The sequence below is a fragment of the Ptychodera flava genome, chromosome 16, assembly GCF_041260155.1.
Source record: "Ptychodera flava strain L36383 chromosome 16, AS_Pfla_20210202, whole genome shotgun sequence".
NCBI lineage: Eukaryota > Metazoa > Hemichordata > Enteropneusta > Ptychoderidae > Ptychodera > Ptychodera flava.
Genome location: NC_091943.1, coordinates 22,650,902 through 22,664,206, shown reverse-complemented (window position 1 = coordinate 22,664,206; position 13,305 = coordinate 22,650,902). Strand labels below are relative to the sequence as shown.

The 13,305-nt window shown below is 38.8% G+C and overlaps 1 protein-coding gene across 1 annotated transcript in view; it reads left to right on the top strand.

Moving 5' to 3' along the window:
- The window catches only part of LOC139114326 (organic cation transporter protein-like), a 30,100-nt gene extending 17,155 nt beyond the window's left edge, over positions 1-12,945 (top strand). Inside the window, exons 10-11 of the mRNA XM_070675975.1 lie at positions 9,663-9,872; positions 10,261-12,945. Coding sequence (XP_070532076.1) covers positions 9,663-9,872; positions 10,261-10,351 — 301 coding nt within the window. The 3' untranslated portion in view covers positions 10,352-12,945. The remainder of the gene's footprint in view (positions 1-9,662; positions 9,873-10,260) is intronic.
- The last annotated feature ends 360 nt before the right edge of the window (positions 12,946-13,305 follow it).

The following is a 13,305-nucleotide window of genomic DNA, read 5'->3' as shown; positions in this document are numbered from 1 at the left end:
AATTGCTTTTTGGGCATAGTTTAAATGTATATTTTTTATTTCAGTTGTAGTATGAATTCAGTATTATAGGGTTATTCACAAAATACGGCCCTGTATGGACGAGGGCTCAGTGAGTGACGTATTGGACGAGCCGAAGGCGAGTCCAATACGTCAGTCACTGAGCCCGAGTCCATACAGGGCCGTATTTTGTGTATAACCCTATTATTATACACCTCCCTCCATTAATCGTCCGTATAAACTAATTCTATGGTAAATTTTGAGGGATGCGGCACGCGCGATATGAGTGGAACGCGCGCGATCTATGCTCCGTAGAACAAGTCCCTTGCGTTGCACGAAGCCAATTAATTTTCAGTTCAGTACCAGCAAACTTCGCTGAATGTTTTCAATGTAATTAGTTTTTTAAAATAAAATCAATTGCATTTAGACTCAACTTTGTGTTTAGCGTATTTTATATCTTATACTACGAATACATTTTGGTGGAAGTTTTTATTATGTCTATAACTCACCGTAAAATAGTTTGTTTACATTCGATAATAGCTAGGTCAAAGGTCAAACAGGCGCGTCGCGCGTCTCCCGTATTCGGGACTCCGCGTACTATACAAAATACGGAAAGTTATTGGACGGTCAAACTCCCATAGGTTACGCAGTAGGTGTATAATAATATGAGGTTATTACGAAAATACCGCAAAGGATGCACGAGGACATTGGCGCAGCGTATCGCCCGACGCGAAGCGGAGGGCGATGCGAGGCGCCAATGTCCGAGTGCATCCTTTGCGGTATTTTCGTAATAACCTTATTATTATACATCTTACATTCCTGATCGAAGCATCAAAATGTCGGAGTAGTGACCGTTTTCGTGCAATGTCAACAATTTTTCTTCTGATTTTATCGCGCCAGTGTGGAACGCTACAACGGACGCGCTTCTGCAAGTTTTGGAGTGTGTGCACTACACACATACGTACGTACAGAGCGCGCGCTAGACTTGTTCTGCAGAAGCGCGTCCGAGGTAGCGTTCCACACTGGCGCGATAAAATCGGAAGAAAATTGATGACATTGCACGAAAACGGTCACTACTCCGACATTTTGATGCCCAGTCAGGAATGTAAGATGTATAATAATAAGGTTATTACGAAAATACCGCAAAGGATGCACTCGGACATTGGCGCCTCGCATCGCCCTCCGCTTCGCGTCGGGCGATACGCTGCGCCAATGTCCTCGTGCATCCTTTGCGGTATTTTCGTAATAACCTCATAATATTATATAGGGCTCAGCCCTTGGTGTCGCGCCAGGGGTTAAGATTGGCAATGTTATTTGTATTGATTCATGATAAAATGTAATTAATTGTTACTTCATAAACGTTTATATGACAACTATGCCCAGTTTCCCTCTGATGAAAGCAGTTCACGTACGTACACGACGTCAAACCCTGCAGCAGTGCAGGTATAGATTTTCTGTAACGTGTAAAAATTTTGGACAAAAATTGGCAATTTTTACAATGATAACAGCCTATTGCGTTAAACAAGGGACGTATCATGCAATCATTATCATTGCAATGGTAACCGCACTGCCCAACTTCCACTTGCAAGCTGAAAACCCCGGCGTTCCGTCTAAAAAACTGGCAATTTTTGAATTTAATTATTGACACTGGGGGTGCTTTCTAAAATTCAATCCCAGCATTCTTTGCGTATGCCACCGTTCATATGCGCGACTGTTTTCTCCCTTTATCTATATCAACGATATTCTGTATCAGCGACAAGGTGCATAATAACATTTACTGGCTAATAAAAGAGGTATATTTTATAAAAGGCATGTTATATAATAGTAATTTGTTTCGTATTTGTTTATTTACGAGTACTCAAAAAAAACCATGGCGGCGCCCACGAAAGAAGGGTACACTTCCGGTTACTCGCATAGTATATTATGAATAAGCGCATGCGTAGTCAGTAAGCCGCTGGCGCGACTATTATTATACATCTACCATCGAGAACAATAGGATTTAGCGTTCGCTAAAAAAGCCGTACGGATCGCCGCGCCGTTCCGTAACACTTAGTTTCAAGGCACCCGAGTTAAGGTGAAGTACTACGAATTACGTCAAAATTAAGTTGTGGTGTCATTTTCTTGAAACTTTGCACAAATATTCTTGGAAGTTGTGCAAGTGCAAAAATAAAATAAAAAATGGGGGTCACCACGCTCGTTTCCATGGAAACGGACGTTAAAATGGCGTCGTTAGAAATAAATAAAAATGATATAATTCACTTAAACTAAAGAAAGCAATTATAAAAAGCTTAGCAAATGAGTTAATTTTAATAAATACCAAGACTTAAGATCCATATCTATCGAATGTATAGTTTTCATGATGTTTGTAAAGCAATTTTTACATAAGTATCAATTACAAAATGACGATATCGAAATTATATCACTACATAATTTTCGAACTTTCTTCCTGTCGCTTTGAATGGTGTCATTTTGACCAAACTTGGCGAATAAAATCCTGACATAATACCATTTAGTTTACACTTTTAATAAAAGGGTGTCACCACGCTACTTTTTACAATATCTCCAGGTGAATGGGTAATATGCGCCATGTAAATGGGAGAGAAATGTTAAAATTTCGCTCATATTGAATAAAAAACCAGCTTCCTAGGGGGTCAAAATATGACAAGGTTATAGGTCACATGTATTTCTAAGAGACTGGGTCAAAAAATTAGGTAAAAGCGCAATTTCAACAATGACAGGTGATGTTAAATATATGCGCTACAAAGTAACCCATTTGCGACAGGCTGGAGTTAAATCTGCGCAGAAACGTTCTAAAGCGTGTGCGCGTCCGAATTCGTCACCCTTTACCTTAAGCACAAGCCCTTAAACTACCTTGATCAGTCCCACTTGCGCGCGCTCACAAGAACGGTTTCAAGGTACCCCACACTACATGTAAACAATAATGTCTGCCCCCATGAAAATGAAAACAAAACGTCGCGTCGATAGATCAACACACACGATAACAATACGCAGACAGACCAAATTCTTGATCAAAATATATTTAGGTTTATTTCATTTAAAAATGAAACAGAATTTTTTTCAAAAGTATTACTTCACGGCAATGTTTATTCCTGTGACGTAACTGCGCGAGCTCGAGCTCCGTCAGTCGGTCGATCAGATTTGCAGCACATAAACAGTTCATGTAAACGTTTCCCGACCACAAATCTTGTTTTCGAGCTTAATTTGTTATATTTCTGTCAGTAATTCAAAAGCATGGATGGTGATAATTACTCTAACGATGGCGAATACGACTGGGATTCACTGCAGTGGCTGAGTTACAAACGGGACGCATTTTACAACGACAATGCGAGCGATGTACCCCAAACACTTCATCATCAACTTGAAGTACGGGAACCAGTTGCCGGTACAACCGCTATAACAGTAAATACCAACCGCAGCCTGAACCAGCAATCAGAAACAGCAACCCTGTCATTGCCTCAACATCAAGTTCAACAAACTTTAACTCCATCCGATTCCATCGCAGATAACGATATGCAGGAAATATTCCGCTTGGCCAAAGATATCACTAGTAGTGACAGAGCACACAAAGAAAACCAAGTTGACGAAGATATCCGTAAATTTGTTGACGGGCAGAAAAACGAGAACACCAAGAAAAAGACAAAATATGAAGTAAATATCTTCCGACGTTTTCTGCAGCAGAACAACGAGTTCAGAGAAATCAACACTATCCCACCATCTCAGTTAGACTCGTACCTTCAACGTTATTTCTATTCAGCGAGAAAGTCTGACGGCGGCCTCTACGAACCCGATACCCTGTCATCCCATCATAGAAGCATTGAGCGATTTCTGAGGGAAAACAGCTACGAATTTTCCATCACACAAAGTAGAGAGTTTGCGAAATCAAGAGAAGTCCTGAGTGCAAAAAGTCTGAAGGAGGAAGGGAAAGGAGACAGACCGAATAAAGCTGAAGCACTCACGGCTACGGAAGAAGAGCTGCTGTGGGAGAGCGGTCAACTTGGCGGTCACAACGCAAAGTCTCTCCTAAACACAGTATGGTACTATAACACCAAATGTTTCGGTCTACGAGGAAGGGACGAACACTACAAAATGAAATGGGGTGATGTGGAACTGAAAAAAAATACAGAAGGCAGAGAATATCTGGAGTATACGGAACGTGACACTAAAACAAGATCCGGGCAAGTTAACAACCAACGGCCGTTTAAACCTGTAATGTTCGCGACAGATGACCTCTCTCGATGTCCAGTAAATATGTACAAAATATTTCGACAACACCGACCGGAACGAACTCTAACACAGGACTCGAACTATTACATTGCAATCGATTACAGCAAACAGCTAGAAGACCCTGTGTGGTTTAAACGCGGTAAAATCGGCGTAAATACACTTGGCAGTTTGATGAGCAAAATGACCGCTGCAACCGGTATTACCGGTAAGAAAACAATCACTCCGGTAGAAAAACGGCCATCCAGTCACTGCTAAATGCAGGTATTCCACCGACTGAGACTGCCCAACTCACAGGCCACGTTAATGTGTCGAGCCTATTATGCAACCCCAAACGAAAAGAAACGAGAAGCTATGTCCGACATACTAACATCGGCAGCGGCCAAACTAGACTTGGTTCAAGTCGGTGAATTTTAAAATAATAAAATCATTTATAATTGTTTCTCTTGTGTCTCTCCTATTTCGTACAAACCTATCCGGAATTTGGCAGCTCACGCCAGGTTTTCCGGCGATTGAATGCGTCACGTTTGAGTCTGCGCAGAAGTGAGTTAGTTTCTGCCGTTAGTTTCCGGGTGAAACTCCACTATATAGCGTTCACTCCACATATGGCGTTCACCCTACTCATCGCATCCACTCAAGCGCGCGTTTCACATGAAAGCAGAATACAAAAGCAGAATACAAATCATTGCGTTCACTCCAGTCAAACATTCACAAATCACAGACTTGAACCAAGTCTACGGCCAAACGTCCATTGCATGAAATAGCCGGCCCAAAACATCAACAACTCAACTTCTCAAATGCAAGCAGCTACTCACCGGCCAAACGTACCTTCAACAAGTTCAAGTTCCATCCAACGCAGCAAAACAACATCACGTGCTTCTGTCGACTCAGCTTTGGGAGCGATGTTCAGCGGCTCAACTCTGAGTGGATGTAATTTTTCGTTTGCCATCACAAATAACACAGCATCTTCACCAAGGTCACCGAAGCGACGGCGAACGCGTCCATATGTAATTTATGACGACGACGACGACAGCGAGTGATTTCGATTTTCGTAATGATGATAGACTTTTAAAAATAGTTCAGTTTTGTCATAAGTAAATAAATTAATTGAGCCATGATTTCATTCACTATACTTCTCTGTCACGATTGTTTGAGTATACGTGTGTCACAGATAGAGTGCTTGCATGGCCATGGCCATGGACGCGGGTAAAAGAAAATGTGATACCGGTAACCTTTGACACTGAGGTCGACTCTCCCACTTCATCCAGGGTACTGATAGGGAGGGTGTATTGAATTACTTCTATCAAGGCAAAATTTTTGTTTTATTCATATCATTGCGATTTTAAAAATAGCATCAATTCTATAAGAACATTACAGCTGGATGCTCTAGATGAGAAGGAAATCTCTGTACAAGTGGTAATACATAACCGACACCCCTCAGCCCCTATGAAAAGTGGCAAAAAATTGGATGATTGCCAACATTTCTCTCGCGCTCTGTTTCAAGTTGAGACTGCTGCACTAGTACTCCGTTGGTGCTTGACTGCGCTGCAATCCAAGTTAAACTTGCACGAAAACGATAAAAAGTTGGCCAAAGTAACACCAAAGTCACGAATTTAAGATGTATAATAATAAGGTTATTACGAAAATACGGCAAAGGATGCACTCGGACATTGGCGCCGCGCATCGCCCTCCGCTTCGCGTCGGGCGATACGCTGCGCCAATGTCCTCGTGCATCCTTTGCCGTATTTTCGTAATAACCTCATAAGATTTATGATCCATCTGATTATGTACAAGTTTACCCCTTTTGAACATGTTGTAGGATAAAGAGGTGGATCTATTTGTGATTTGAAATTGCTCAACTTATGTGCTTTCTGGGTTAGCCAACGTTTTGTATCATTGCTCTGCTTGGGAACCGGAATTGGTCATTGGATCTTTGATTGTTGGTAAAACTCAATCGAGAGAAACTTGCTCACATTTTCAGTTTTTACCTTTGTTTTGCTAAATCACTTTTAGGCGGCAAAAATGGAAAAGAGCGCTTACTTTAGTAAAAAAAAACACTTACTGGCCCTACGGCACCATGTTAGCTTAATAGCAGATCAGGCGTTTTAATATGTGTTGTGTGTGAAGTTCATTAGTATGTGTGCCTTTGAGAAATTTGTCTTCTGTATCCTACTACTAGAGTCGAATATCTACTTTAACCAGACTAGATAACCTTAAGACCTGATTGTACTAAGATATGCTGAGCATTACTTATTAAGTACTTTCCAACTTAAAGATGTATGCAACTTTCTCATTCAGTAAAATGAATCAAGAAATACATTGGTACCTGAAACATATAAGATGTACACACGTGCCGTGTACAACACATTGGCTCCAAATGAAAACAATTGCATTGAGAGAAACTGAGAAATATCGTTTTCATCGTTAATTTATTGCCTTAATAAGTCTTGTCACAAAGGAACACATAGACGGGGAATATCGCAATAAAACGTGTTACTTTAACAGATGATGGCGCAATTCAGATCGTCTGATGTTTAGCTGGCAACCCTCCAAAACTCAACGGAGTTTCTAGAGAATGAGAAAGGTTTTATATCCTTCATAACATAACTGCCGTGGGCAGTGATGCTATTGGCATCGGGTACGTCTATAGACTAGTGTGGATGGATAGATAATGAGATTGATGGATGGATTGATGGATAGATAAAGAACACTAAACTGTGTCCGTAAACCATTTAAACTCGAGAACCCCTGCACGGCGGTTGCTGACAGTTGGTCACAACTTGGCACGAGGTATGAAGGTGGGGATTTGTTCAAATAAAGTTGATCCGATGAATTTAACCGGATTTATAGATTTTTAATGATCATTTGTTGTAATTTTTATGGACCGTCGGGCAGATCATGTGACGCTCTTCCAGGTACTGCCCGACACCATTTTGTGAAGTGAATTTTATTTTTCACCAGAAATATTTAGACAAAAACATGTGCGAAAGAGAAGACAAAAGTATTTTCGAACACTGTCATACGTTACTCCGTCGCTTACCCTATGCAGTTCTGTGGTTTTCTGATGCCGAAGGAAAACAAAGTAATGCTTTAAAATTTGCACATTTAGATTGATTTAACCTCTTAGATATATCACAAAATTGTTTGTTTATCAATATTTCTCATTTTGACTTAAGAATTACCAACACCTAACGATGATCACATTGCCAAGCCTTTAGCTTACATATTTAACCTGTCGTTTACACTGTTCAAATTTCCAAGTTCTTTAAAAATAGCAAGAGTTATTCCTATTTTTAAGAAAGGCTCAAAAGATATCCCTGGTAATTACCGTCCAATTTCGATCTTACCCCTTCTCAGCAAAATTCTTGAAAAAATTGTAAATAATAGATAAATGAATTTTCTAAATAAGCATAATTTACTTTACAATCACCAGTATGGTTTTCGGGAAAACTATAGTGCAAAGTTGTCTCTGATTAATTTAGTGAATAATTTATTGCAACAAATTGACCAGGGTAACTCAACTATTGGCATCTTCATTGATTTCACAAAAGCATTTGATACCATAAATCACAGTATTTTACTTTCAAAACTTCAACATTATGGTGTCAGAGGAGATCCACTCTCCTGGTTCTCAGACTATTTAAGCCACAGATCACAGTTCGTTGCTGCTGGCAACGCTAGATCCGATAAGAAGTCTGTCACTTGTGGGGTCCCCAGGGGTCAACACTTGGTCCCACACTATTTTTACTTTATATTAATGATCTTCCGAAATCCTCAAAGTTTTTCGATTTTCGTCTATTTGCAGACGACTCGAACCTTTTTCATACTTTTCCTGACAAAAAGAGCAGTATAGATCTTTCTATTGTAAATAATCATTTCAAAAATGTAATTGATTGGTGTGATGCAAACAGATTAACCATTAATGTTAACAAGACCAATTACATTGTATTTCATGGCAAACGTAAGCCTATCTCTCTTTTTGGTTCTCTCTGTGTTAAAGATCATACAATGAATGTGGCTGATAAAGCGTCTTTTGTAGGAGTTTTGATTGACAAACACCTGACATGGAAAGATCAAATCAAAGATGTAAATAATTGTATTCGAAAAAAAGCAGGACTTTTATTTAAAGTAAGAAACTGTGTACCTCAACATATTCTAGTTTTATTGTACAAGGCATTTATCCAACCGATTATTACGTATGGTTTGGAAATATGGGGAAGCACATTCCCATCTTACTTAAATTCTATACTGATCACCCAGAAAATGTGTGTTCGTTGCATCACATTCTCTGATTTTCGAGAACCATCATACCATTTATTCATAGAGTTGGGTCTTCTTGACAAACTGTATAAATTAGGTGTCAGCAATTTTATTTTTGATTTGTACAATGGCAAGCTTCCTCACCATCTGAATGATTATTTCCAGACTGTGGATCACAGCCGAGATACTAGGTTCAAGCTTGGTCCAAATTTATCCATTCCTAAAATTTATACAGCAGCGGGACAGTTTTCTATTTCATTTGCCGGTGCTAAACTTTGGAACAGTTTACCAGCCGATACCAAGTATCTCACATCAAAACATATGTTTACCACGGCTATACGAAAATATCTCCTTGATTGTTAATGTCAACATTACAATTCATGAAACTGTAATACTTTCTCACAACAATTATTATGTTTGATGATTTTTTTTTTTTGCAAAGTTCATAAGAGCCCTTTTTTCGATTCTGTCTTATGTACTCTGAGCTGGAGTCGAACTCGATTAGCGAGAAGCTATTTTTTTGACTCCTTTTGCCAATTTTATTTTCTACTTTCCACACACTGTACCATTTACGCTTATATTGGCAATAAATGAATGAATGAATGAATGAATGAATGAAAACAAATAAAACTAGACATGTTACGAGTGTATGGCTGTGTAGCCTCTTGCGTGGTCTAATGCATGCGGTCATTGTTATCTGCTAAGTCATGCTACTCTTTTGGACCGAACCATTACGGAAATTACCCAACGCTCTATGAGCACTGAATAGTCACCGACTTACCACATCGATGTTGAGATTCTTTACTTATGCAACACCGTCAGTTCTTCCACTTAGGTTTTATATCAATCAAAATTAGCTACACAGGGTGGTAACAACTATCGTCATACAATTGCATTGGAAACTGCCATCATAGTGCGGACAGTTAAAGAACACCAGGAAGAGTGTTTACACCCGTTTCAATAGCAAATTTGCAATTGCGTTTTGATAAGATGCTAATCCACCTTATAGGATATCAATCTGTCCAGTAAACACCTATTTACTCACTTCTCTGCGGAAAAAATCAATACCCGGCATATCGTTGAGTTGGTAAATGTAAATCCATTTATTGCATGAATTAAGTACACCAGACGCAAATACTGTTCCCATCGTGCTTCTCTCTTAGGTCGACTGGTGTTGGCATGTGTTCAATGTGTGCCCGTATTGGGGGAATCTTGGCGCCACAGCTGTTGCTGATGTCCAAGATCTGGGCAAAACTCCCTGCTGTAGTCTTCGGAGTGGCATGCATACTCGCTGGAATATTGATTCTACCTCTGCCCGAGACAAGGGGCAAGAAGTTACCAGAAACTTTGGAGGAAGGCGAGAGATTCGGAAAGTAAGTCATGTTGCATGTTTCATCTTTCATATATTGTCTGCTAGCATGAATACCTGCGCTATGATTTTTATTGACCGAATGATCAACATACCCTTCTAGTTTACGAAAGCACTTAGGTTTTCTACATTTAACAATTTGTCACTCTTTCCATAGATGCTAGATCTTATGATACTCGCCGAATATGAAAACCACATGTTATTTTCTGATATTCTTATCTGCATCCATGGTACCTCTTTCTATTGCTATAAATTGAGCATCTTCTTTCTTAAATCAACTCTTCAAAAATAAACTGCCAATATTGTGACATTTTGAATTGACCTTACAATCTTCTTCGGGCACGTTATGAATAGTCAGTGGATTTGTCACATATCTGTATGTCTCCTCACAGGAAACCGAAAATAGGACCTAACAATTATGGAAAAATAAGTAAAGTCGAAGAGGAAAATTCTCTTCCTATGGAGGCGATGGTCATAAACTGAATACTTCTGTCAAGTTTCATTCGTATCTCCTCTTTTCGCCTTATGATAAAGTCAGGCTTACTTCACAATTACGTAAATATTTTATTTGAAACGGTTTTTGATTTGCAAAATGTGAAACAGTCTGGGAAAAAGTATCAGCACAAGTATTATGCACAAATGGTGTACTTATTGAATATTCATCTTGATGTACGTCTAATGGGCATTTGAATTTAAGGGAAAGAAATAACGTGTTTTACCAGAATTTATTTTTGTATTGATGACAAGCTACTCTTTTATATACCGCCGATATTTTAAGTCATCTTTTGGGATCTAAAACATGTTGAAAAAGTGAAGAAAAGATTGTTAAATCGTGACAGTAACTGTGATGTCTTTGAGCAAAATTATTATTAACGAAACACAATCCAAATGCACAATAATGTCCTCCCAATTGCACGATTTCAAGTGTTAAACTTTGCCAATGTTCAAACCTCGGCTCTAAGTTCCCTATTAGCATCAGGGAAATCGGAAGGAGTAAATTGTAATATTTTCTTAACTAAAACATAACATATGATCGACCTTACTTGTGGACGTTAGAACTTATTGAACAGTAAGCATTATTGCAGCCCAAATACAGAAGTATAAGATTTTTTCAAATTATTCTCTTTTTCTAAATAAGGGTATGAATAAATATTTGTGTGAAGGTGTCTTTGTCAGCCAGATCCTTTTGGGTTATAATCTACGATATGATTCTGGCATTTAACTTTCTGAATAAATTTCTTCTTTAATCATAAAAATGAAAGGAAGGCGAAGGACAAATGTTCTCATATTAGCGAGTAAGGAGAAAGAGTGTGACCCAGCATCATAAGGCTGGATATGTTGTTTTTCTCTGCCCATTTAGTGTCATGGAAGAAAGTCCCCCGACTAGGCATTAAAAAGGGTTGTTCGTCCGCATGGCATTTTTCTCGGGCAACCACGAGGGCATGGAAATACTTTGATATTCGGTTATGCAGAAATCATGTAATAATCATACGAATTTTACTGCAATGAACAAAGAAGACAGTGCAAAAAGATTGTTTTAATTTCTGAAACATCGTATAAATGACAAATTGCTTAAAGTCATAAAAAATTGGTCTATTGAGAGTGATTGAAATTCGGACAGCTTTTAATCTGACCTTCAAAATTCATTGTCAAAACTACAATTCGCGTATGTATCCGTTTGCATTTTCGAAGTATATCATATACTGTAGTTTTTTTTAATGCTGCAATGCGTTGTAGTTTTGAAGCATAACCTCGAAGACTTTATCCACACTTTTGCATACCGCACAATCCGACTTGTATATCTTGCCGTCATCACAAACTCCTGGTGCAAGCTGCCTTATACTACCGAAGTCTGCGCATAAGTCTGGCTCGCCAACTTCATCGACAACTGTGCCGAGATGATTAATGATATCATAACACATGCCAGCACAAGCCAGTGTTGGATGTGCTAGTGAGTTAACCTTCAGGAAGTATTATCGATAGAGTGTTACCTATAAAGAAGTCATATGATTTGATGTAAATGGGAAAATGTTATGGACATTCCAAGTCTTCTTCTGCATGTTTACAGTAAGGTGCACTAGTCATGATCATTAGCTCATATTTAAAATGTGTGTCTATATGGGCCGCATATCAAAAGATACTTTTGTCAGGGTTTGCATGAAAGTTTGTAATCGTCATATAAAGTTGCTTGAAGTTTGGCGCACATGGCACACTGATTATAAACTGAATATATATCGAGAGTAACGACTTTGATTTTGATGGGACTTTAAATGTGCTAAGTTCATACCTACAGCTTTGCTAAAACATTTTATGGCATGACATGCTGTTAATGCAAAAATTATCGTGGGGATTATGCAATATGTCATATAACCATAACTGAATTTTATCGTACCTCAGATATACGTAAACGATATTTACGTTTCTTTACATATGTTCACTTATTGAGCTTAGACACTGACTGTCAAACCATTTATCGTTAGGAAAACAAATGTCTTTTTGAAAGAAAACCGCATCCATTCTTGAATACTCCGCGTCATATGTAATTTTACATAATGACTGCCCCTTAAAACATCACTATACGTTCCGGGATGCAGTTTTGTATTGATAGTATGGCTGTTGTGTATGGATTTCTTAAAATTACAAAAGGACAGTAAATAAATTATTTTTTCGACTTTGACAGTTCAATGTTATTGTGATCATGAGTATCTGAATGCTCTGACAACGTCCATCGACATTGTCGGATTCTTGATCGGCTCGATAGCACTGGCAAAACTTATCTATTTTTCATTTCATGTTTCACTTGTATGGTAATGAATTCAATTGAATGGTAATAACGTTGTCTCACATCAGACCCCCCCCCCCGTATGAGCATACAAGCTTTTGCAAAACAACGTCCCGCAAAGGTCACATTAGAATGGCGGACCACATAAACAGGGAATCCAAATAGCATCCTTCTGTGTCACTTTTGCTTCTAACGCTCGCTTTTCAGAAGTAATTTCCAAGGTAAATAGTCTTTAAATAGTCTTTGCTAATGTTTATCTCCCTGTCAGTATCTCTAAATATGTGTAAATAAACCCGAGAAAAAGTGAAACTCGTGATGTCTTATTTACGTTATGGATGTACTGATTGAAGGTCATATGAACACGATATGTATGGATGACCGAAATGACAAGTTACTGTCATTGAACAGTTTTGAAAACTTGATATGTCTAGGTAACATAATAACAGCTGTGTTCTAAGTTTGAAGATTATAAGTTCAATGCCATGCATTTAGGGCAGTGTCGAAATTAGCGTGTCACGTCAGTGTACAGGATATCATAGCACAGTACACGGTGCAGTGTACTGAGTGCAGCCTGGAGGTTGTGAGTGCAGCATGTCAACATGTAACGCTCAGACATGTGTAATAAAGGGAAAGCAACGCCACACATTCATATCTT